A 27,316-nucleotide genomic window follows, 5' to 3' on the forward strand; every position below is an offset into this window, starting at 1 on the left:
ATCACCTTCAGTTGCACATAACAGCTCTATCTGACACCACGCCAACTTTTTCTTTAAAGAGCGTAAGACCTTAGAGGAAAGATTCAACAGGAAGTCAAGCTGTCCCCCCACCCTAATAAAATGCTGACTCGAGCAGTCCAAGCACTGACCTTTCATTCTCTTGATGGCAGCGTCCATCCGTAACCCATCCTTCTTGATGCGAGCTTTCAGAACCTGGCCAAAATTACCCTCCCCAATCACATCTTGAAATTTGATGTCATTCCAGTCAAGCACTGGATAAATTGTAGGATCTGGGTTGTTTTTGGCCTTCCTGTTCAGGGCCAGAGTTCCTGAGTTGAACTGCACAGCTGGTTCTTCCCGCTAGAAAAATAATGGTTTTGTGTCAGGATTTTTCGTAATTTTAAGGTACATAATACCTCCTGATTTGTACCCACACTGGGTGAAAAAAGAAATACTGTATCCAATTCTAGAATGAAAACGGAAATAGGGTTCATTGAACAGGCCCACTCAGATGAAGTGGCTGCCTATAGAGCTGCATGGGCACGATCACAGGCCTCAGTGGCAAAGCACGCCACAATCAATTAGTTATGTCTGCAGAGGTGAGGGAGGGGAGGATAACAGCATGTATGCCACGAAATAGCATATTCCTGAGTTAGTCACACTTGAGTTTCTACTCTGCTGTGGAATGAGCAGGCGTTGAGTTCTGATCTGGAGAAGAACTCAGAGATCGATATGAGTCAATCACAGGACACACCTCTGTGAGAGCTTTGTTTCCTAGCGTCATCTTGGTCTATTCTTGGCTCTTACTCAACTTGTCCTAAAGCTCAGAATCTCTCAAGCCCACTCTGGCACAGACACTGGCCCCAAGATGACTGATGCTTAGAGTAAAACCCAACAGGGTGTCTCCTTTTCTCCTGAGTTTCAGTGGCTGCTGATGGTATCAGAACAAAGCATCAGTAGTACCATGATGCGCTCTAGCACTCTCTACCACCTTGTTGGTCCTTCCTCTACAGGGACAGCCTGAGTTGAGCCAGCTCTGGCAAGGAGTCGGATTACAGAGCTTCCCTTGTTCTGTACTGGAGGGAATCTCAGGGACTCATGTACAGGAAGGTATACTTCATTTGGAATATGTAATTGTACTCAATGTTTCATATACAGAATCAATAAAGTTGGGTACAGATTAATTTTACAGGGCTTGAAACCACAAACTAGAGAAATGTTCAGGCTGTAGTATAGCAAAGGACTCAAATGGGGTGCCTATAGGTAAAGTATGATTTTCTAAACTTTTTACTGGTCAAAATTCCTAGATGAAAGAAAGAGGCCGTGCCAAGCACCATGAACTATGGCTGCAGACCGAAGGGTGCACAGGAATGGAGATACACACGTATAGGTAATCCATACATATAGGAGGGATAATAGAATTGAAAGAGATATTAGAAGTACAAAATGGAAACTGGAAACAGGGAAACGTGGGGAACACTGGTCTAGTGCAAATCTTCATTACCTATCACTCTGAGGTCTGGTTACCCTTCTGCCATTCATTACCAAAAATGTTCAGTTCTTTATATTACAAGATTACCCTTGCTGGTGACTTATTACTAGTATGACTGTATTCTCTTTCTGATGGGGCAGTAGTCCTGCTTTAGGCTTGGTTTCCTGCATACTTATTAAGAGCAGCCTTTTCACTCTTAGAATTGTTCTGATTTGGACAAGAAATTATATAGTCATGCTATTTATCTCCCATTTCATAATGGAAGACAAAGAAAAGACGAAACTTGCCTAAGGGAAATATTTGCTTTACAGGTAAAATTTTTGACCCACGTCTTTAAAATGAAGGTTCTGCATATATGTGGAATTGCACTTATTACTATTAGGAAGATGAGACATACCACGTTTTGGAAGGCTTGGGCCATTCTTCTTTGGACGTTTGCCCTCTTCAACTGCAACATGATCAGAAAGGCCAACAGCACCGTCAGGCAGGTCATTCCCGCTGAGCCAAGGATGGCAATCAGCAGCATCTTCCCGCTTCCGAGGTCTGCTGGGGCTGTGCCGGAGAACACAGGAGAAGGAGCAGGTTAGTCTAGGTAGAGAGAGAGGCCAAGACCATCTGCAGGAGAAGTCACAGTGTAATGGGAAAGTAATGGCAGCCTGAGCCCAGCCTGAGCCCTGCTAGGTGACCTTGGGCTACTCATTTATTTTCTGGAGCTCAGTGGAGATGAGTCTGACTCACAGGGCTGTTATAAGTTCAAAGAAATGTGCAAAAGACCTTTTTAAATGGCAACATGCTAATCACTAATTGTTGTCCTTTGTTCAACTTTCACTTCCAAGTACAGGCCCAAGCAGATGAATATTATCAAGTAATAGTGAGAATGACTAACTAGATCTATGACTTTGGGTAAGTGACTAAACCTCCCTGCACAATTTAACCACCTAGAAAAGCTTTAAAGCTCTGCAACTCTAAGGAGCATAGCGTCTGTAAGATATTTGGCTTTGGCTTTTTTCTTGTTTTAAAGAGCTAATGGAGATTTTCTTACTACGCACTCTGATCTGAAGTGCCAGATGCAAGGCCTCTGCATGAAGCACCCTGTGAACAACTGAAACTAGACGAAGCACAAAGGAAAACAAAACAAAACAAAACAAAAAGACAATCTGCAAAACCTCTGAAAAAAAAGCCTCTGCACCTCTAGCTCTTGTGGAGGTTGGCATCTTCAGTGGAGGCTCCTATTGCAGGGGGACCTTCAAGATGGTGGAGGAGTAAGATATAGAGATCACCTTCCTCCCCACAAATACATCAAAAATACATCTACATGTGGAACAACTCCTACAGAACACGTACTGAACGCTGGCAGAAGACCTCACACTTCCCAAAAGGCAAGAAAATCCCCCCCATACCTGACCACGTGGCTGACAGGGTCTTGGTGCTCTGGCCTGGTGTGAGGCCTGAGCCTCTGAGGTGGGAGAGCCGAGTTCAGGATATTGGACCACCAGAGACTGCCTGGCCCCACGTAATATCAATTGGCAAGAGCTCTCCCAGAGATCTCCATCTCAACGCTAAGACCCAGCTCCACCCAACAGCCAACAAGCTCCAGTGCTTGACGCCCCATGCCAAACAACTAGCAAGACAGGAACACAACACAACCCATTAGGAAAGAGGCTGCCTAAAATCATACTAAGTTCACAGACACCAGAAAACACACCACTGAACATGGCCCTGCCCAACAGAAAGACAAGATCCAGCCTCATCCACCAGAACACAGGCACCAGTCCCCTACACCAGGAAGCCTACACAAGCCACTGACCCAACCTCACCCACTGTGGGCAGACACCAAAAAAAACCAGGAACTACGAATGTGCAGCCTGTGAAAAGGAGACCCCAAAAACAGTAAGTTAAGCAAAATGAGAAGACAGAGAAATATGCAGCAGATGTAGGAACAAGGTAAAAACCCACCATACCAAACAAATGAAGAGGAAATAGGCAGTCTACCTGAAAAAGAAGTCAGAGGAATAATAGTAAAGATGATCCAAAATCTTGGAAATAGAATGGAGAAAATACAGGAAACGTTTAACCAGGACCTAGAAGAACTAAAGGGCAAGCAAACAATGCTGAACAACACAATAAATGAAATTAAAAATACTCTAGAAGGAATCAATAGCAGAATAACTGAGGCAGAAGAATGGGTAAGTGTCCTGGAAGATAAAATAGTGGAAATAACTACCACAGAGCAGAATAAAGAAAAAAGAATGAAAAGAATTGAGGACAGTCTCAGAGACCTCTGGGACAACATTAAATGCACCAACATTTGAATTATAGGGGTCCCAGAAGAAGAAGAGAAAAAGAAAGGGTCTGAGAAAATATTTGAAAAGATTACAGTTGAAAACTTCCCTAACATGGGAAAGGAAATAAGTCCAGGAAGTGCAGAGAGTCCCATACAGGATAAAGCCAAGGAGAAACATGCCAAGACACATATTAATCAAACTATCAAAAATTAAATACAAAGAAAAATTATGAAAAGCAGCAAGGGAAAAGCAACAAATAACATACGAGGGAATCCCCATAAGGTTAACAGCTGATCTTTCAGCAGAAACTCTGCAGGCCAGCAGGGAGTGGCAAGACATATTTAAGTGATGAAAGTGAAAAACCTACAACCAAGATTACTCTACCTAGCAAGGATCTCATTCAGATTCAACAGAGAAATTAAAACCTTTACAGACAAGCAAAAGCTAAGAGAATTCAGCACCACCAAACCAGCTCTACAACAAATGCTAAAGGAACTTCTCTAGGCAGGAAATACAAGAGAAGGAAAGACCTACGAAAACAAACTCAAAACAACTAAGAAAATGGTAATAGGAACATACATACTGATAATTTCCTTAAAAGTAAATGGATTAAATGCTCCAACCAAAAGACACAGACTGGCTGAATGGATACAAAAACAAGACCTGTATGTATGCTGTCTACAAGAGACCCACTTCAGACCTAGGGACACATACAGACTGAAAGTGAGGGGATGGAAAAAGATATTCCATGCAAATGGAAAGCAAAAGAAACCTGGAGTAGCAATTCTCATATCAGACAAAATAGACTTTAAAATAAAGACTATTCCAAGAGACAACGAAGGACACTACATAATGATCAAGGGATCAATCCAAGAAGAAGATATAACAACTGTAAATATTTATGCATCCAACATAGGAGCACCTCAATACACAAGGCAAATGCTAACAGCCATAAAAGGGGAAATGGACAGTCACAATTTAATAGTAGGGGACTTTAACACCCCACTTTCACCAATGGACAGGTCATCCAGAATGAAAATAAAGAAGGAAACACAAGCTTTAAATGACACATTAGACAAGATGGACTTAATTGATATTTATAAGAGATTCCATCCAATAAAAACAGAATACACTTTCTTTTCAAGGGCTCATGGAACATTCTCCAGGATAGATCATATCTTGGGTCACAAATTGAGCCTTGGTAAATTTAAGAAAACTGAAATCATATCAAGTATCTTTTCTGAGCACAACACGATGAGACTAGATATCAATTACAGGGAAAAAACTGTAAAAAATACAAACATATGGAGGCTAAACAATACACTACTAAATAACCAAGACATCATTGAAGAAATCAAAGAGAAAATCAAAAAGTACCTAGAAACAAATGACAATGAAAACACGATGACCCAAAACCTATGGGATGCAGCAAAAGCAGTTCTAAGAGGGAAGTTTACAGCAATACAATACTACCTGAAGAAACTAAAAAAATCTCAAATAAACAACCTAATCTTACAACTAAAGCAATGAGAGAAAGAAGAACAAAAAAAAAACCCTCAAAATTAGCAGAGGAAAAGAAATCATAAAGATCAGATCAGAAATAAATGAAAAAGAAATGAAGGAAATGATAGCAAAGATCAATAAAACTAAAAGCGGGTTCTTTGAGAAGATAAACAAAATTAATAAACCATTAGCCAGACTCATCAAGAAGAAAGGGAGAAGACTCAAATCAATAGAATTAGAAATGAAAAAGAGGTAACAACTGACACTGCAGAAATACAAAGGATCATGAGAGATTACTACAAGCAACTATGTGAATAAAATGGACAACCTGGAAGAAATGGACAAATTCTTAGAATAGCACAATCTTCTGAGACTGAACCAGGAAGAAATGGAAAGTATAAACAGACCAATCACAAGCACTGAAATTGAAACTGTGATTAAAGATCTTCCAACAAACAAACGCCCAGGACCAGATGGCTTCACAGGAGAATTCTATCAAACATTTAGAGAAGAGCTAACACCTATCCTTCTCAAACTCTTCCAAAATATAGCAGAGGGAGAAACACTCCGAAACTCATTCTAGGACACCACCATCAGCCTGATACCAAAACCAGGCAAAGATGTCGCAAAGAAAGGAAACTACAGGCCAATATCACTGATGAACATAGATGCAAATCTCCTCAACAAAATACTAGCAAACAGAATCCAACAGCACATTAAAAGGATCACACACCATGATCAAGTGGGGTTTATCCCAGGAATGCAAGGATTCTTCAATATATGCAAATCAATCAATGTGATACACCATATTAACAAATTGAAGGAGAAAAACCATATGATCATCTCAATAGATGCAGAAAAAGCTTTTGACAAAATTCAACACCTATTTATGATAAAAACTCTCCATAAAGAGGCATAGAGGGAACCTACCTCAACATAATAAAGGCCATATATGAAAAACCCACAGCCAATACCATCCTTAATGGTGGAAAATTGAAACCATTTCCACTAAGATCAGGAAAAAGACAAGGTTGCCCACTCTCACCACTATTATTCAACATTGTTTTGGAATTTTTAGCCACAGCAATCAGAGAAGAAAAAGAAATAAAAGGAATCCAAATCAGAAAAGAAGTAAAGCTGTCACTGTTTGCAGATGACATGATATTATACATAGAGAATCCTAAAGATGCTCCCAGAAAACTACTAGAGCTAATCAATGAATTTGGTAAAGTTGCAGGATACAAAATTAATGCACAGAAATCTCTTGCATTCCTATACACTAATGATGAAAAATCTGAAAGGGAAATTAAGGAAGCACTTCCATTTACCATTGCAACAAAAAGAATAAAATAACTAGGAATAAACCTACCTAAGAAGACAAAAGACCTGTATGCAGAAAACAATAAGACACTGATGAAAGAAATTAAAGATGATACAAACAGATGGAGAGATATATGATGTTCTTTCATTGGAAGAATCAACATTGTGAAAATGACTATACCACCTAAAGCAACCTACAAATTCAGTGCAATCCCTATCAAACTACCAATGGCATTTTTCACAGAACTAGAACAAAAAATTTCACAATTTGTATGTAAACACAAAAGATCCTGAATAGCCAAAGCCATCCTGAGAAAGGAAAAAAGGAGCTGGAGCAATCAGGCTCCCTGACTTCAGTACAGGTAAAAGCTACAGTAATCAAGACAGTATGGTACTGGCACAAAAACAGAAATATAGATCAATAGAACAGGATAGAAAGCCCAGAGATAAACCCACGCACATATGGTCACCTTATCTTTAATAAAGGGAGCAAGAGTATAAAATGGAGAAAAGATACCCTCTTCAATAAGTGGCACTGGGAAAACTGGACAGGTACATGTAAAAGAATGAAATTAGAACACTTCCTAACACCATATACAAAAATAAACTCAAAATGGATTAAAGTCCTAAATGTAAGGCCAGACACTATAAAACTCTTAGAGGAAAACATAGGCAGAACACTCTATGACATAAATCACAGCAAGATCCTTTTTGACCCACCTCCTAGAGAAATGGAAATAAAAACAAAAATAAACAAATGGGACCTAATGAAACTTCAAAGCTTTTGTACAGCAAAGGAAACCATAAACAAGATGAAAAGACAACCCTCAGAATGGAAGAAAATATTTGCAGATGAAGCAACTAACAAAGGTTTCATCTCCAAAATATACAAGCAGCTCATGTAGCTCAATATCAAAAAAACAAACAACCCAGTCCAAAAATGGGCAGAAGACCTAAGTAGACATTTCTTCAAAGAAGATGTACAGATTGCCAATAAACACATGAAAGGATGCTCAACATCACTAATAATTAGAGAAATGCAAATCAAAACTGCAATGAGGTATCACCTCACACTGGTCAGAATAGCCATCATCAAAAAATCTAGAAACAATAAATGCTGGAGAGGGTGTGGAGGAAAGGGAACCCTCCTGCACTGTTGGTGGGAATGTAAATTGATACAGCCACTATGGAGAACAGTATGGAGGTTCCTTAAAAACGAAAAATAGAACTACCATATGACCCGGCAATACCACTACTGGGCATATACCCTGAGAAAACCATAATTCAAAAAGAGACATGTACCACAATGTTCACTGAAGCACTATTTACAATAGCCAGGACATGGAAGCAACCTAATCAACAGATGAGTGGATAAAGAAGATGTGGCACATACGTACAATGGAATATTACTCAGCCATAAAAACAAACAAACTACAGTCTGTCATACAGAGTGAAGTAAGTCAGAAAGAGAAAAACAAATACCATATGCTAACACATATATATGGAATCTAAAAAAAAATCGTTTTGATGAACCTAGGAGCAGGACAGGAATAAAGACGTAGACGTAGAGAATGGACTTGAGGACATGGGGAGGGGGAAGGGTAAGCTGGGGCAAAGTGAGAGAGTAGCCTTGACATATATACACTACCAAATAGATAGCTAGTGGGAAGCAGCTGCATAGCACAGGGAGATCAGCTTGGTGCTTTGTGACCACCTAGAGGGGCGGGATAGGGAGGGTGGGAGGGAGACGCAAGAGGGAGGAGATATGGGGATATATATATATACATATAGCTGATTCACTTTGTTATACAGCAGAAACTAACACAACATTGTAAAGCAATTATACTACAATAAACATGTTAAAAAAAAAGAGCTGATGGAGAAAACCTGAGGACACCAATGGGACAAGGAAAGAAGGAAGGAAAGAAGAGAGAGAGAGAAAAACCATTAAGTTTTGGGCTCAGGTCAAAATAAACTATTAAAGACTATGGTATAACCTCTCCACTTCTTTCCCTTATTTAAATTCAAATAAAGATAAATTCAATGTATTTTTATGAGAAATAGCATGTAGAGCATGATCCTATCTTTTAACAATTATTCTTTTGTGATTAGCTACCTTTCCTTCTATCTCCGTTTTATATGTGCATAAAGAGATGTCTGAAATGGGATGATAAGGGCTTTCTAGTTTTGTTACATCTTGTCTTTAAATTTTTCTCTTTGTGTTTTATTTATAACTTGGATTTAGGGCCTGTACATGTTTTACCAAAACACAAGTAACTATAGAAATTATGCATTTATTAAGAGTGTCATGTGAAAACTACTGCATACAAGTCTCTATAATTGGCAGACCCATCATTCCTTGCAGATTTCAAACATGTTCCAAAGAATCATCACTGAGAACAGGGCTTGCTTGATTTTATTTCTTAAGCCCTAGGGAGGCCTCAAGAGAACCAAGAAGTTTTTAGTGCTATAACATTTTCTGTAAAAATACTCTGGTCTGAATTATAAATTTGCAGAAATCACCATTTCCTTCTAATGTCCCTCTAGGTACATTGCCTTGCACAAGCTGTATAGTGCAGAGCGCGAGGAAGTGCAATTTCAGACAGAACTCAGAGGGAAGGCTCTCCAGGAGCTGCAGTTCTTCCCACCCCCCGGGGTCCTTGTTCACTAATTACATTCAACAGGTTTTACCAATCACAAACACTGGAGAGGATTAAGAGGTACAACCCTCCAGTTATGAAATAAATAAGCCACGGGGATGTAATATACAGCATATGGAATGTAGTCAATAATATTGTAATCACTTTGTATGGAGACAAATGATTACTAGCCTTATTGTGGTGATCATTTCATAATATATGCAAATGTCAAATCACTATGTAGTGCTCTTGAAACTAACATAATATGGTACATTACATCAACTATATTTCAATTTCAAAAAATCTCAAACACTGCGCCTCGTGTGCTTGGCACTCTGAGCGATTTCTATCTCAAAGGGCTTATTCTCTCTGGAGTGGGGGTTAGCGGTGGACGTGGAGACATCATAACCTGGATCTGAAAAGTAAAAGAAAACTCGGACTAGCATAGTGTCATCCAAGCTAAAAGAGGGTTCGTTCTGAGAAAGAGTGGAGTGTGGTTCCTGGAGTGCCCACTGAAGCACCACGCAGGGCTGTCTCCACTAAGCTGGGTCCTCTGTCTTCCTTCTGCATGGAATCACATTCATATCCCTCAGAGTTTCAATTGCTGGGTGGGGAGTGCTGATGGGCTAAGTTCACCTAAGTTTTCATGATAGATAACAGATCAACGGGCTATCCTTCCAAGGGGCATTTTCATTCCAAGGACCTCTTTAGAGATGGTGACGCCTACCAGCCCATTATGTCACATGATGCGAATATGGGGTAAATATCTAAGACAGTGGGGCTTTTCTGATACTCTCCAGAAATAATTCTATGTAAATACCTGTCCACTCTACCAACCTTGAGATTCAGAAAGAGTCATCAGTTCATGAGAAAAGGTTGGATTGCTTGACCCTATGTTGTTCTCTGCAAAGATGTCCACCTGGTAAGCTGTTTGGGGCTCTAGGCCCTTGAGCTGATACTGGGTGATGGTGGCATTCTTGATCTTCACATCAATGTGCTGGTCTTCATTCTTGCCCTGAACCTTGTAACGGATGATAATAGAAGAAATAGAATAGCCATCCAGGATTGTCCAAGAGATCACAGCTGAGGAGTCTGTGATGTTGGAAATCTTGATGTTTTCTGGTTGAGGAGGGAGAACTAGAAATTTAAAACAAACAAACAATATTTTACTTAAGATATATTACCATCTCTATGATTAATATGCTTTTGAGAGAGAGTTAATATCAGCTCATAAACCATGAATGGCTAGTAAGTGTTATCTCAGAGGGTAACTCCAACCAGTTGGTAGTGGACTCGACGCAGACTTGACAAGTGGCTGCAGACAGGAAAATGGCAACACACACACATCACATATTTGCCATCCTTAAACTAAATTAAGACCTCGGAAATTCTGTTACTCCACAAACTGCTATTACACTGTTTTTGATACTAAGGAAAAATGTTGAGAGCTGACATTTATAGAGGCCCTTCCATATAGTAACTCATTGACTCCTCATAACAATCTTACTGTAAGTATTGAGGCTCAGAGAGATTAAGTGACTTGGCTGAGGTCACACAGCTTTTAAGAAATAGATTCAAGTAGAAGAAATAAGATTCCTGTTAGTCTGCAGTTAGCCACTGGTCCATAGGGCCTATCCGTATTAAGCACTTGTTAGAAAATATGTTAAGCACTTAGCAGACATATTCAAAAAGCAAGATGGAGACTATATATGCATATGCACACTTATGGATGTACTTAATGTATTAAAATTATACAACATTGAATGGAAAGATACATAATAAACTCATAATTTTGGTTGTCTCTGGGGAGAGGGGAGAGAATTAGATTGGGGATGATGGTCAAAGAGGATTTTGATATATCTGTATTGTGGAATTACTTCCACAAAAAGGCTGAAAGCAAATATGACAAAATGTTGAGTTGTTAATTCTGTGTGGTAGAAATGTAGGTTTTTGTTGTATTATTCTCTGCATTGTCCTATAACTTCTAAATGTCAGAATTTTTTAAAGATGAAGAAGACATCCCTAAACACAGACAAAACCGTTGAGACTTCCCCATGTTATTGATACAAGAGAGTGCCTGGAAAAACAAGAGCCAGTTTACACACCTGTTACTGGCGAGGTGGCAACTCAGCTGCAGAAAAGAACCTCAGACTTTGGGAGTTGACAAGAGACCACAGGATGCTAGCATAAGTGACGGTTGGTGTGACCCAGAAACACCTAATCTTTCCAAGGACTCCAAAATGCACAGACAGTTCTAATGCAGTGAATCAAAATAGAACTCTCTGGTTCATGATGAAAAAGCTTTCAATTCTACAAAGAAATCCTAGAAGTTCCAACTAATTTTTAATGACCAATATGAGATTGAGAGAAGCCTGAACTGAAGAATATTTTGAAAGAAAAGTTGTTTTATTACTCTCAAATATAGACTGTAATGCCAAGAATTGTCTGTTTTGAAGATTTTTCAAGCAGAGTTCTTTGGCTTTTAAGATTAGATGAATTAGATGAATCATCATCTGTGTGCAACAATCCTAAAAACTGTCATATAACAGACTCAACAAGCCCTAGAAAACCTTATTCATGTTATTAATTTACTTAATAAGTAACTCTATAGAAAGGAAAGGTAAATTTTAGCACAGTCCTGCCTGAATTATCACAAATCCAAACACATGAAGAGTTGGTATATATTGCAGGTTGCTAAAATGATTTGATGTGTTGGTGGGGGGCACTAATGAGCCTCCATTCACAACTAACTACCTTTTATGGTTTCTAAGAAGCAGACTTGAAGTGACGGGAGCTAAGTCTAAACAGCAGCAGCCAAGTGTCATTCAGGCAAGGCTGGGGCATCATGAGGTACTTACTGTCGCTAAGGGTCCAAGCGATGAGATCTTTGCTCCATTCCCCCTGGGCCTTGGTGTTGACTCTGGCTCGGACTATGTACTGCTCCCTGGGCTGTAAATTGTTAAGGAGCACTGAAGTCAAGTTGCCTGGCACTTTAATATTCTGCTGATCACTATTCATTAGCACAGACCTCCTCTCAACTTCAACATAAAAGTCATCTTCTGAGCTTGGAAATATGGGTTGCCAGGTCAAATTTAGAGTGGTCTGACTTTTTGGCAGGAGACTGAGACCTCTTGGAGGAGGAAGACCTAGGAGAAACCAGAATAATCATTGTTTTTATATAGGGTGAAGGTAACAACAGCCCCGAAGGACAGCTTTATAGGATAACCTTGGCTCCTAGAATAATATAGACTTTCACAAGCTATCAAAGAAACACACGCTACCAGCCAGGTAATACTTTTTCTTTTTCCTACCAGAACAGCAAAGCTTTAAAATATTCTAGGATGTAGCTTGAGTAATTGTAAGACAGGAATACAACCCCTTTGAAGGACAACTTGGGAATATTTTCCAAGAACTCTAGAAATGATCATATACTTTGGGAGAAGAGTCTGACTACCAAGGATTTATCCTGAAGAAACAACTCAAAGGAAGCGAAAAGCTAGGTGCATGAAGATGTCCATTACAACATTGTTTATAATAACAAACACTCATAAGAAACCAAAATGCTCAAAATAGGAAAATGCTTTAATAAATTATGATATAGCCATCCAAGGGATTAAAAGTTTATTGGAAAAAGTACAAAAGCCTCTCCAAAACTTATAACACACGAGAAAAAACTCTGCTTACCACTTGGTAAAAGCCATGTCTACAACTGGTGAAAAAGGAAGGAAACTGATGAAAATGGAAACACTGGATTTGCCAAGGTCCTGGGGTTGTAGGTTCAGTGTTTCTGTTCCCATTTTGAGTAATATATTGTAAAGCAATTTCAGGGTTACTTCCCCTTAGCAAGGACAATTTCAGACATGACAACACTGTGATGGCTGGGCCAGGCTCCACACTGCTCTGATCACAGCAAGGTTTGGCTCTGACCACACGCCGTGTGGCCATAATCACCCCCAAGAACCTGGGCTACCAGAGAGGTAACTGAATGGAAACAATATGGGTTTTGAAATCAAGGAGGCAGGATCATGCCCCTTTAGTTTTGTGACCTTGGGAAAATTCATAACCTCTCCGAGTTCACATGTAGCATGAAATGAAAATACTCATCTTCCAGACTCAGGAAGAGAAATGAGATAGTGAAGGTGAAAATGCTTGGAAGGTGTTAGGGGCTCTGTCAACATTTTCTCTCTCTCTTCCTTCCTTCCTTCATAAAATATATTGGGCCAATGGACAGTGGAGGAATCTGTAAATTTTCAGCTAATAATAGTATATTGATATTTTAAACTTCAGATATAAAGTATTTTCAAAACATAGAATAGTGATCCTCTACTCATGCATTCTTGGTGGGGACATTATTGCCCCTAAGGGGGCAAAAATTGGTTCTTGGGGTATGAGAAAATTTTAGATAATGACAATTGTTTATGAAGGGCCACAATATATAAACAGATCTGTGGTATTACAATTCATGGCAGAAGAGACATTAAGACAAAACAGAGATTTTGTCTTAAGGACAAAACTATCTAAGAAGCTCTTTAGAGGGTGATAATTTAAAAAATTACAATAAGGTAAAGAATCTGAAAAAGAATGAATATACGTATAACAATCACTTTCCTGTACACCTGAAACTAACACAACATTGTATATCAACTATATTCCAATAAAATGAAAAAAAAAGTTTAAAAAAAATTAAAAATAAAAAGGTTGAGAAACTTGGTTAGAGGTGAGAGGAAGGGTCTGTTTCCACCCAGTGGGAGAGGGACTCTCACTGGCCAGTTCTGACCACCCTTAGATGAGGGAGAACCAGCAATCAGGTCCTGCCACCTGCTGGGCATTATGCTACAGGTCTTATTGGTCTTTTCTCCATAACCTTTGCAAATTGAGAGAGGTGATGTCACCTCCTTTTGCTCTTCTCTAAAGTTGAAGTTCCAAAATAAGCCACCTGGAGTGGGTAGATAGGCTTACGATGACAGCAGACAGAGGGCGGACTGATGGTGTGCAGCAAACATGTAAACCTTCTAAGCCTGTGCCTGGTACAGAGAAGCAAGCCCATAAATGGTCATTTCCTTCCCTTTGGGAGCATGACTTACCCTTCACCCCTCCCAACCTGCCCTCTCTCTGCCATGTGTTCAGAGTATCTTCTCTCCCCTCCCCTCCTGGCCTTCCCAGCCTTTATCACTCAACCAACACATTTATAAATAGTGCAGCTGCCAAATGAATTTAAAAACAAACATCAGCAAAATTCAAACGCTGGGAAAAGATGAACCTTCAAGAATTCCCTTCCCGCCCACCCCTGAGAACTACTTTGAAATATATTCCAAGACATCTCTAAATACATCCTGGCTGGAACATATTCTGAGAGCTGAAGACAGCACAGGACGGGTCTGTGAAGTGTTTGATGTTCTGTTCCATAAACACTTTCCATCTGAGTCAGATTATGGCCTTCCCCTTTTGATTCATCAGCACTGCTCTAAGAGAGAATTAACTACTATTTGCCTTTTAGCAGCAACCTGATGACATATTAGGGGCCCCTTGGATCATAGTCATGGAGATTCCTTTATGCTCTAAGTCATACGTAGTCTCCAGTGTTATTTTTGGTATTTACTACCTGGTGGGTTCCCAGGAAGCCATTCCTTACTTGTGCAATGCTTCTACAAGCATCAGAGTAGCTACTGAGTTTCATTTGGTTCTTTAAGGATGCTGCTGGTCAGATGCACCCTAGGTGGGGAGTGTGGAGGGGAGAGTCTCTGTTAGGGATACACAACCCCTGCAGAAGAGCCTGATGCTCTTCCTAGCTTCTCAGTAAATCATTCCATATCCTTCTGCTTTTAGTAAATGGACTAAAAATAGGAAAACTCATCAACTGGGATAAGGACATCGTGCCTTTGGACTCCCAGGTAAAAAATACCTGGATATTTTGTTTCTCCCAGGAGAAACAAAAAGATATCAAGTCTGAAGATCTAGTATGGCAATGTACCCAATGCATTACCATGGGCAAGTTATTAACCACTCTGGGACTCTACTTTCTCCAGTTGCGGCGAGGGGGGGGCCTCTCTTCATTGCGGTGCGTGGGCTGCTCATTGCAGTGGCTTCTCTTGTTGTGGAATGCGGGCTCTAGGCTCATGGGCTTCAGTAGTTGTGGCACGTGGGCTCAGGAGTTGTGGCACACAGGCTTCAGTAGTTGTGGCTTGCAGGCTCTAGAGTGCAGGCTCAGTAGTTGTGGCACACGGGCTTAGCTGCTCCGCAGCATGTGGGATCTTCCAGAGCCAGGACTCAAAGCTGTGTCCCCTGCATTGGCAGGTGGATTCTTAACCACTGCGCCATCAGGGAAGCCCAGAACTGCTGTTCTACAGGTAAAAGCCTTTCATTCTATTTGATGTTTTCACTATGTGCGTGAATGACTTCGAAAAACTAGAAATTCCTTTTTAAAGTAAATAAACTGGGATTTCTGGAGTACGTATGCGGCAAGAGCCTGTCTTGGGCCCTTAAGATGGAAACAGGAAGCTGGTGGTAAAACTCGGGAGCCAAGACGGAGCACAGTTGCTGCTAAGTAAATCCCAACTCCTAAGGGATGTCCCTGCCTTCCTGAAGGGTCATCTGCTTCCTTCTCTGTCCCAGTGGATTGCTGCAGACCCCCTCCCCCAGGGAGACAGACCAGGAGTGCAGCCCAAATAAAGGACCGGTTTGGCTCCAAGTTGCTAGCCTTCCTGTCACTTTCCCACCCATTCAAAAGCAAACCCCTTTCCACCACCATCCCACTCACCCACCACCACCCTTCCTGGTCTTCCTTCCTCTTTCCCCTTCCTCCCCCACCCACCCAGCTCCTGAATAAATGCCTGTTTGCTTCAACTGACCGATGGAAGCTGTTGTGAACCGCCTCACGGGTCCAGGATGCCCTTCCCCGCCCTCTCCACGCCGGACCAGCTGCACGCAGAGCTCGTATTCTGTCCGAGGTTCCAAATAGTTGAGGGTAACAATCTCATTTGTCACTGAGAAGAGGGAAAGTTCAGGAAACTTCAGTTGGCAATCTTTTACATTCTTTAAACTGGAATGTTGTTATTGTGAGGTGAACTAATGTTTGGTTTTTAAAAATACAATGTCTGAGTAGAACAGAGAGGCAATCCCATCTTCAGGGCCTCAGTGTCCCTAATATAAGGAAAATAAGGCTTTTTCATGTAAGTATCTCTGTGCCACTTACACATTTCTGCTCTAGTGTGTTTGTCTTTTCATTTGTAGAGTAAAACCACGCAAATCTTCAACTATATGGAATACCAATCAGATTTAGAGGAAAAACTCAATTAGAATAATATTAAATAACTTCTGTTTTCAAGTACTTACAGTGATGGCAATCAAGCTATCAAGAGAAGAGACCCTTGACGGTATGCTTACAAGGACTAGACAGTGAACTTGTGACACTCATGTCATAACAAATGAAGCGTTCTGAAGTACTTGAAAATAGATCCCATAAGCAAATGACATATGCTTCTTTTCTCCTTAGCTATTCTATTTTGCCACCCTGTTTCTCCGTGGATATTGCAAAGGTAGATTTTTGCCTTACCATATGATAAATTCCTAGTCGGTAAGAAAACGTATTGGACTGTGTTTAAGGTTTTTTAGAAGACCACTTCATAGATGTCCACAAAGAGATGATGGATTATTAACACCATGTTTTTTTAAAAAGACCTAGCCATCCACAACAGAAACAGCAATCCATTAAATTAGCCTTATGTTGCTGGGATTCTGAATTTTGGCTGAAGCTTTAAAAGAATGTGAAGAGCTCAGTAATGATACCAAGACATTATTCAATATACCCAAATCAGCTAGTATTATTAAGCCAAAAACCCTCTTTTTCTTCTCCTTTTTTGTAACTTTGATTATCGACATCTCATGGGTAGAGGGCGCTTTTTAGGAAGTCACAGGCATAGTGAGACTAAAGTACTGGTGGAGGGCTGCACATTCCCTACAAGCATGACAGTGGCAGGTCTCGCTATAAGATGGTGCAATTAAAGCAGCTGGCTCAATAGATGATGCTCAGCTTTCTTTTTTTAAAAAATGTGATTTTTACATCATCATGCAACAAACAGAACTGTCATTTGTGTTTCAAAATAAATTTAATTTACAAATAAATAAATTTAACTGCATGAACTTTTGACATTTTATTACATTTTGGGGTGTTTTTCCCAAAAGTTGGGGGAGGGGCATGTACCTCTCTTTGCCCACATCCTCTCCTCTTCCTGCCACAGCCCAAACACTCTGGTCCAAAGTCCTCTCAAAACCTCTGTGAGTTAGGAGCCTGCAGGCAGGGCAAGACTCAAATACTAAAAACAATAAACTTGATACAGCAGGAACAATCACCCTTCAGATGTAAGCAAATTAAGTCTCTGCCTTTCCAGCAGGCCCTGGATTTTCCTCTTACCATATTCATGGCATAAGCTTGTATCTTTCACCGTGACCAAGCAAGATAGAGTCAAAAAGGGATTAGAGATCCAGAGAAGCCTGGAAAGAAAATATTGATGCAGATAGTAACTCCTGACACAGGCGTGTTCTGTGTCCCATTTTACATCATGACTTCCGAAAAGATAGCCCCAGAACTCAGAGGACCACCTCCTGCCCCCCAACTCCTTCTTGAATACTCTGAAATGGAATCCACTGCTACAGCCCCTACCTTGGGGTAGAGGGTTGAGACTGGGAGAGAGGATTTCTATATTTGGGGAAAAATTAGTTTTTCGTGGTGCCCCATCTCCAGCTGGAGCCTTTCCTTTCCAAACCTTACCTTGAATATGCCGCCAAGCCTCATAATGATTAACAGGTTTGTAGAGAAGCTTCTTGGATTTGATTGGTCCATCCCCAAAGTAAGGCTCAGAGCTGATGTTGATGACAGCAAAGTTATGTCCGGTGTCAATCACGTTTGGGGCATTCAAGGGCTTTGGAAGAACTAAATAAAGTGTCAAGAATCAGATCAGTCCTTACACTTTGGGGTTTTACTGCTGTTCTGAGATGGGGGTAGAGGATGAGTACCTTTACACTCCCAACAAAGCCCTCTTAGCGTTCTCTGCTCAGGTTCCATGTAGTTGCCGTCTCTGTGATCTCCTGGTTTGCTCTTGCCCCTCCAACTCACTATCCACAAAGTGCTTTCTTAAAATACGAGCACTCCTCTGCTCAAGACCTTTCAATGGGTTTCCACTATGTTTCAAATAAAATCTAAAATTCATACCAAGACCTGCCAGGGACGATAGAGCCCCTGCCTCCTCTTCAGCTTCCTCGTTCCCTCACCTAATACCCTCCAGTCCCAGTGACCTTTCAGTTCATTCAACTAACAATGCACCAGGCTCCTTTCTGTCTCCGGTTCTTTGTTGAGGCTGTTCTCCTGCAAGGAATGGTGTAGACTTCCCATGATTCTGCAGTTAACTCTTACTCATCATTCATCTCTCAGCTCTCATGTGACTTCCTCACAGGGGCTATCCCAGAACCTTGGTTAGGCTCACGTGTCACACCCTTCCACAGAACCTTTTCCTTCACTGCAATTTTCAGAATTTATTATTCTTAGTGATTTGGTGTGATTATTGAATACCAGTCTTCCTACTAGGCCACCAGACTAAGTCTGTCCTTCTGTCTGTCTGTCTCTCTCTGCTTAGAACAACATCAAGTTATTCTCTTACAGCTCCGGAGGTCAGAAGTCAGACATGGGTCTCACCGGGCTAAGATTAAGGTGTTAACAAGGGCTGTGTTCCTTTCTGGAGGTTCTAAGGGAGAATTTGTTTCCTTCTTTTCAGCTTCTAAAAAACATCTGTATTCCTTGACTCATGGTCCCTTCCTCCATCTTCAAAGACAACAAAGTCATGTGTCTCTGACCCTTCTTCCATTGTGAGATCACTTTCTGACAGTCTTTAAAGACTCCTGTGATTAGAGTGGGTTCACCCAGATAATCCAGAATCATCTACCCATCTCAAAGACCATGTATTCCCAATGGGACTGAAAAAGCACTCCCAACAAGGTGAAAATTGGTTCTTGGGGAAAGAAAAATTCTTGGATATTACAATGGTTTGTGGCCTTCCTAAGGGCCACAGTATATAAATAGATTTATAGTATGTCCACAATATTAAGCAAGTTCTGGTTTGAAAGGAAAGGACATCTTGTCAGGCTGTCAGTATCCCCATTTATTCAATTGTAGAAGTAGCCCAACTAACTTTGTACTTGCTTTGAGTCTTAACTGAGCTCCTGTGAATCAGAGGTCCACCAGAATCCTGTGCCCTGGGTCATCAAGAACACTTATGGGAATGGGGTGGCCAAGAAAGAAGACAGATAGTGAGTCTATCTCTTCTGCTCATGCGCACACTCCATTGTGTCACTGGACTTCACTTACGAAAGTCAAAGATAAAATTTCAAGTTGAAGACAACAGAACATTAAACCAAGTGCGGGGCCCTGTGTGGACAGGTCATAATCCCATGAAGCCAGCCCTGCACATCACTCTTCCTGTATGAGAGGAGGGTTGCTGGGTCCAGCTCACATGCAAGGGGAAGCGGTTACACAAGGTCATGAATTCCACAAGGCAGGGGTCATTAAGGGACACGTTAGATACTTCCTACCTCATCCAATATCACTTTTCTCTTTTGACTTGTTCCCTTCTCCCTTGCACTCTATAAACAGCACCTATATTTGGAGATAGGGTCTTTAAAGAAGAAATTAAGTTACAATGAGGTCTACAGTCATTCCTAATCCAATATGACTGTTGTCCTTATAAGAAGATTAAATTAGGACACACACACAGAAGGAAGACCATGAGAAGATACAGGGAGAAGACAGCTGTCTACAAGCCAAGGAGCAAGGCCTCAGAAGAAACTCACTCTGCCAACACCTTGATCTCAGATCAAGGTCAGATTACCTTGATCATCTAGCCTCCAGAACATCGAGAAAATTAATTTCTGTTTTTTTGGTTTTTTTGTTTTTTTGCGGTACGCGGGCCTCTCACTGTTGTGGCCTCTCCCGTTGCGGAGCACAGGCTCCAGACGCGCAGGCTCAGCGGCCATGGCTCACAGGCCCAGCCGCTCCGCGGCATGTGGGATCTTCCCGGACCGGGGCACGAACCCGCGTCCCCTGCATCGGCAGGCGGACTCTCAACCACTGCGCCACCAGGGAAGCCCCTAATTTCTGTTGTTTGAGCCACTCAGTCTAGGGTACTTTGCTACAGCAGCCCTAGCAAACTATTACATGTGAATATAACACAATTTACTTATCCTTTCTAACGTTGATGGATATTTGGGCTATTAGGAATAAAACTCCTCAGAACATTACTGAAGTGTATTTGCTTTTAACATATGCACTCATTTCTTTTGAGCATAAACCTAGGTGTAGAATTATCAGGTCACAGTGTAGGTGTATGCTTAGCTTTAATATATATTGCCAGTTTTCCAAAGTGGTTGCTCCAGTATGTACTCTGGTAGTAAAGTCTAGTACAGTCAGCCTTCTGTATTCAGGTTCTGCATCTGCAGATTCAACCAAGAGCAGATCAACATTCAGGGGGAAAATTTTAAAAAACTCCAGAAAGATCTAAAAAGCAAAGCTTGAAATTTGCCATGTGCCAGCAACTATTTACAAAGTATTTACATTATAGTTACTATTTACATAGTATTTACATTGTATTAGGTGTTACAATAGTCCCCCTTATCTTCAGTTGATATATTCAAAGACCCCAGTGGATGCCTGAAACTGCAGACAGTACCAAACCCTATATACACTATGCTTTTTCCTATACATACATACATATGGTAAAATTTAACTTATAAATTAGGCACAGTAAGGGAATATTCAAATTGCCAGCATCACATTAGGTTAAATAAACGTTACTTGAACGTAAGCACTGTGATACCATGACAGATGATATGGTAACTTAGACATCTTCTAAGTGACTAATGGGTGGCATGCACGAGACAAAGGGAGGATTCACATCCCTGGCAGGATGGAGTGGAACAGTGTGAGATTTCATTATGCTGCTCAGAACAGTACACAATTTAAAACTTATGAATTGTTTATTTCTGGAATTTTCCATTTAATTTTTTGGGCTGCAGTTGACCGTGGGTAACTTAAACCGTGGAAAGTGAAACCACAGATAAGGGGGGACTATTGTTTAAGTAATCTAGAGATGATTCAAAATATACAGGAGGATGTGCGTAGGTTGAACGCAAATACTATGCCATTTTATATAAGGGACTTGAGCATCAATGGAGTTTGGTATACAGGGAGGTCCTAGAACCAATCCCCTACAGATACTGAAGGGCAACTGTATCTCTGTATCTATATATTTTTTTAAATACTATGATTAAAGACACTGCTTAATTTACCTAATGGCTATTTCCATTTTATATGTCAATATGACAGTGAAGAGGCATCAGTGACTTAGAACTAGAGAGGTTTCTGTGCACTGATGTTGTGTGCTGTGTCTTTTATTTAAAAAATAAAAATTAGGGGCTTCCCTGGTGGCGCAGTGGTTGAGAGTCCACCTGCTGATGCAGGGGACACAGGTTCGTGCCCCGGTCCGGGAGGATCCCACATGCCGCAGAGTGGCTGGGCACGTGAGCCATGGCTGCTGAGCCTGTGCGTCCGGAGCCTGTGCTCCGCAACGGGAGAGGCCACAACAGTGACAGGCCCGCGTACGGCAAAATAAATAAATAAATAATGAATAAATAAATAAATAAAATTAGAATCAGTACCTCTTCTGAATCTTAGCAACATGGTTTTTTACTTATTATTATTTACTTTCTATGGGCAGCAAACATTTCAAGAAGCTTAAAAATAACATAATTTGTCTTGTCTGTATATCATTTCCTTTCTTCCAAGAACATGTATGATGTAAGAAATTATTTTGATCGTGTTAATGTTCTACTGAATAAAATAGATTTGGGATTTTCCAGTAATCCAAAAAAATATTAAAGATTCTGAGGTGTTTTATATGGGTTCTCAGGGCAGAGAATCCAACTCTATGAGGCTGTATTTATGCTCCTACTATTCTTGACCTTTTTTTAAAAAATTATGCTCTGGGTGATTACATTCAGTTCATTTACAGAAATTACCTCTGGGATCACCCAAAGATTCCTAATCAGGTAGTGAAATAGTTTACATACTAATCAGCTTCTGTTATCTTGCTTCCTTATCTGTAACACAAGAGTCTCAGAAGGCAAAATGATCTACAAAAGATGATGCAGGGTTTAGAGTCAAGACCAGGTTCAAAACTAAGATTGGCTGTTTGCCAGATGTGTTACCTTAGACAAGTCACCTAAACCTTCTGAACCTGTTTATTGAAAGATAAAGTGGGGATAACAATACTACTGTACATTGTACTCATAAAATTTAAATAAGATGAATAAGCACTTAGCTCAGTGCCTTCCTAGAGTATATACCACAGAGTTGTTAGGTGTTTTTGTCTAAATGGATTAAAAAGTAACTTCCAAATTTAAAATTCTTTGTTGTATCTTTGTACACCAACCAAGCTAACTTGGATTTACTTCCACTTTATTTCTTCCCTGCACGCCTCAAAGGTACACGCATCCACTTAGAATAACTCTGAATTTTGAAATACTAATTCATAGTAGGAAGAATATTCAGAACTCTGAATATGGGAGAAAATCATTCATGTTAATTGTATAGCATAGCCTGGGCTTCATATTAAGTGAGTAGTCCTCAAAATGAAGATTCTCCAAATTATTCTCTACAGTGAATAGGAAGTCACGACAATGATAAGGTTAAACTTTTTACAAAATAAAATCACTACCAGACACTTTATGCCAGACACAATTCCACTATTTAACAAATCTTCTCAATAACCCTCAGTGGTAGATAAACTAAGCTGTGTTTACAAATAAAGAAAGGCTCAGAGAGGTCAAATTCATTTGCTCAGGGCCACACCCAAGTTTACTAGCTGTTAGCAATGAAAATCAAACCCAGGTCTATGTAACTCCAAAGGGCATAAACTTAATCCCTCCTTTCCATTTTAATGCACACAATTTTTTTTTTAACTAAACTTTTATTGTTTGTTTGTTTGTTTACTTTTTTTTTTTGCGGTACGCGGGCCTCTCACTGTTGTGGCCTCTCCCGTTGCGGAGCACAGGCTCCGGACGCGCAGGCTCAGCGGACATGGCTCACGGGCCCAGCCGCTCCGCGGCATGTGGGATCTTCCCGGACCGGGGCACGATCCCGCGTCCCCTGCATCGGCAGGCGGACTCTCAACCACTGTGCCACCAGGGAAGCCCCGATAATTTTTTTTTTTTTTTTTAAGGCTTAGTATCCTGGAGAACATCCAAAAGGCATTTTAGTGGTCAGAGAGCATTTCTGTTTAGAAGCAGCACCCAGTGATACATAAACACAGCACCATCAAGTTTACAACCTCTTTCCCTGGAAAATGGACCTTACCTTTAACAGAAAGGTTGAAAGGCTTTTCCACCATCCCAGCCACCGTGTTCACACTGCAAACCCAGACTCCTGAGTCAGGGGGCAGGATCCGGTGGATCGTGAAGGTGGCCACTGAGAGATGACCCGTGTGGTTAAAGTCTTTTGGCTGGAAAGGTCAAAAAAAAAAAGCTTCTAGATATGTATAAACACAAAGGTTCTTAACACTGACCCCATCGCATTGTTAAATAAGGAGTTTTCTAGGGGAGATCAAGAAGATCATTGCAATGCTTGTATAAGCATTGGCTTATTTCCAAAGCTATTGTAGTAGCCCTGAAAGTTTACGTTGGATTGATGCCCTCGCAGATCCTGCTGTTGTATTTATGTGTTTGGGAGTGTGGGGCAAACACTTCCAAGCAAAGAGTCTAAGTCCTTCTAAACTGCTTCTGGTAACATTTGTTCCTTTCTGGTCCAATACAGAGATGGTTGGGTGAGAAGACAAAATGGCTTCTTAAAGTGTTTGAGGGGCTGCCGAGTATGGTATTGTGGAAAAAGTCAGGGCTCGGCAGACACACAGACCTGAGTTCACATCCCAGCTCTGCCACTTTTGACCAATTCCTTAGTTACTTAACTTCACGCAGCCAGTTTCCACTTCTGCAAAAAGAGGACAGGTAATGTAAAGTAAGATGTGTATAGTATGGTCAGCCCTCACTAGATGGTAGCTGTGACTTCCACTGACGCGTGGATACGCCAACAAGACTTTGGAAGCTGTCAGTTGGCTTCTACTACCTAATGGATTATTTGAGTGGAATCAGGGACATCTGATGTGTGAACATTCTACATATCCTGCCCTCAAGAGGTCATTTGGATCTGCCTTCTGGTCAAGTTGATTTTCAGTCAGCTTTGAGAGAAAAATAAGATGACTATTTCAAAATCTTAGATAAGAAAATACATCCATTTCCTGAAGATCACTTGTGACACAGAGAAATTTGAGGTAGTTCCTGTCTCTGCTGCCTTTGGGATTGCTGGGACAGGGAAGGGAAACGTACCGGAAGAGTAGCTTGTTCCTTTCCAGCAAAGAAGACCGCTGTGATAGCACCCTAACCAGTGGTGGACACCAACAGTGAGGACAAAGTGCAGAGGCAGAGACCCAGGGTATGTATTCAGACCGAAGGGAGTCTGTGGGTCACAGGTTCTGGAGTGGAGGTGTGGGATCAGGTCTATCTAGAGTCAAATGGATTATGCTGAACTCTCCTCTGCTTTCTGTCAAAGCTAACAACACCCTAGCTTAGGAGGATGCAAGCCATGAATGGAATCCAGCCTTTAGCAGGGTGAGTGCTACACTGAAAATATCTAGTAGTCTAAGGAGGTCAGATTAAGAAAACAGCCACTACGTAGAACAGTATGGAGGTTCCTTAGAAAACCAAAAATAGAGCTCCCGTATGATCCTGCAATCTTACTCCTGGGCATATATCTGGAGAAAACGACAATTCGAAAAGATACATGCACCCCAATGTTCATTGCAGCACTATTTTCAGTAGCCAAGACATGGAAGCAACCTAAATGTCCATTGACAGATGAATGGATAAAGAAGATGTGGTATATTTATACAATGGAATATTACTCAGCCATAAAAAAATGAAATAATGCCATTCACAGAAACATGGATGGACCTAGAGATTATCATACTAAGTGAAGTAAATCAGACAGAGAAATACAAATATCATATGATATCCCTTATATGTGGAATCTAAAACATGACACAAATGAACTTATGTATGAAGCAGAAACAGACTCATAGACATAGAAAACAAACTTATGCTTTAGAAAACAAACTTATGGTTACCAAAGGGAAAAGGGGGAAGGGGAGGGATAAATAAGGAGCTTGGGACTAGCAGATACAAACTACTATATATAAAATAGATAAACAACAAGGATTTACTGTATAACAGGGAACTACATTCAATATCTTGTAATAACTTATAATGGAAAAGAATCTGAAAGAAATATATATGTATAACTGAATTACTTTGCTGTACACCTGAAACTAACACAACATTGTAAATCAACTATACTTCAATTTATAAAAAGGCTATAATTTGTTCTACAGAAGAAAAGAAAAAGAATAACTCTTACATGGAGCACTGTCCCATCTGGCTTCACCAGGGTCATTTCTTCATTAGCAGGTAGCGGCCAGCCAGATGCTTTGCAGATGGGGTTAAATTTACCACTGTTTACTTCTATGTGATCTGGCAAATCCTCTATCTTTGGGGTCATCCTTGGCATGCCTGAATGAAGGAAAGAGCACTGTGAAATCTAATCTTTAACACAGCAGAAATAGAAATAATAAAAGTAGCTACCGTTTAGTAAGTCATGCACTGGGCAAGAACTTGGCAAATATTATATTGTTTTATCATCACATGATAAACTTGCGGGGTGGGTGCTATTCCCATTTTAAAGATGAGGAGACTGAGGCTCTGAGTTCAGGTTCAAGCTCAGATCTTTATGACTCCAGAATTCACACTCTTTGGCCATAATGATGTACTTTCTCAGTGGACCTAGGAGATACAGTCTCAATATTGAAAAAATCATCAGCACCACATCTCTGCAGATCTTACTGTCCACTCCCCCTCTTGCTTTTTAAGGGAATTTTTTTTACAAAAACAAAAACTAGTTCTTCCTTCACTCTGCAAGCCCCCAATACTGCCGATCAACAATATGTCAAGTTTTGATATCTGAGGGATGTCTCATTAATTGGGAAGTCTGCAAGTGGCCGATGATTAATTATATTCACATTTACATTGAAGAAGTAAAGTGGAATAAAACTCCCCCAAATCAATTTCCCATCAATAGCCAAATAAAAAATACTGCTGCCAACATGGAAAGGAAAAAATGTCTCTGGTATCAACAAAGGTATCAGGAGCCCTTGCTTATTATCTGCAGAGTAGAGAATGAATAATCCTGAAATGTAACAATTTTATTCTGAACTGTAAGGTCTTAGAGAATTTTGGAACATGTGTAACTAAATGTAAGACGTGACTGAAAACAGTCCAACACTTAGTAAAGAATGTAGGAGACGGAGATGCACTTAAAGCAAATAAGGGAAACATTGGAAAAGTGGCTTAGTCCTTTCCAGCAAAAAAGAACAGCAGTCACCTACATGCTGTTCCATATCAGCGGTGGGTCAAGGTAAACACATCAATATTGATATTTTATATTGATATCCTATTTCTCAGGCCTCGAATGAAACAGGTGAAGTGTATGGAACAGGAGGGAAAAAGATCTAATAGCCACAAAGATAATTCCTTGATGTATCTGCAGACTTGGAGAGATTGTGATTAGAAAATTTGCCAGACTGTTCAGCCTACATAATTATTGCCATCGGAATTCTTCAACGTGCTTTGACATTTTCACACCATATCTTTCCTTCATTGTCCCCTTGCAGTTTCTGCAGCTGGATGGGGGTGGAGGAACAGCTAGAGGGTGGAAGAGGGTGTGAGGGAAAGGGAGCTGCTCCCCAGAAGCCCGGAACCTGGTTCTAAGTTTGAGATTCTCACACTTTTTGTAACATCAGCCTTGGAACAGAAAGGAGGAAGTGGTGCAGAAAATCCAAATCATTAAGCTTGTTTATTGCCCACTTTCAATCCATGTTCTGGCCCATAGCCTTTCCTTCCCTTCCTAGACCCTCCCAGATTCCCGCCCT

At 40.6% G+C, this 27,316-nt stretch overlaps 1 protein-coding gene across 2 annotated transcripts in view; it reads right to left on the reverse strand.

Annotated features, from left to right (window-relative positions):
• The window catches only part of LOC308611605 (angiopoietin-1 receptor), a 66,603-nt gene that overhangs the window by 15,686 nt on the left and 23,601 nt on the right, over positions 1–27,316 (reverse strand). For both annotated transcript variants that reach the window (XM_081260325.1, XM_081260326.1), the window contains 8 exons: positions 25,750–25,901; positions 23,638–23,782; positions 18,007–18,168; positions 16,088–16,222; positions 12,098–12,385; positions 10,077–10,376; positions 1,890–2,044; positions 150–360 (listed from right to left, as the gene is read on the reverse strand). In XM_081260325.1, the coding sequence (XP_081116451.1) occupies positions 150–360; positions 1,890–2,044; positions 10,077–10,376; positions 12,098–12,385; positions 16,088–16,222; positions 18,007–18,168; positions 23,638–23,782; positions 25,750–25,901 (1,548 nt within the window). The remainder of the gene's footprint in view (positions 1–149; positions 361–1,889; positions 2,045–10,076; positions 10,377–12,097; positions 12,386–16,087; positions 16,223–18,006; positions 18,169–23,637; positions 23,783–25,749; positions 25,902–27,316) is intronic.

Source organism: Mesoplodon bidens (genome assembly GCF_964165515.1).
Source record: "Mesoplodon bidens genome assembly, contig: HAP1_SCAFFOLD_618, whole genome shotgun sequence".
In the NCBI taxonomy this organism is placed as follows: domain Eukaryota; kingdom Metazoa; phylum Chordata; class Mammalia; order Artiodactyla; family Ziphiidae; genus Mesoplodon; species Mesoplodon bidens.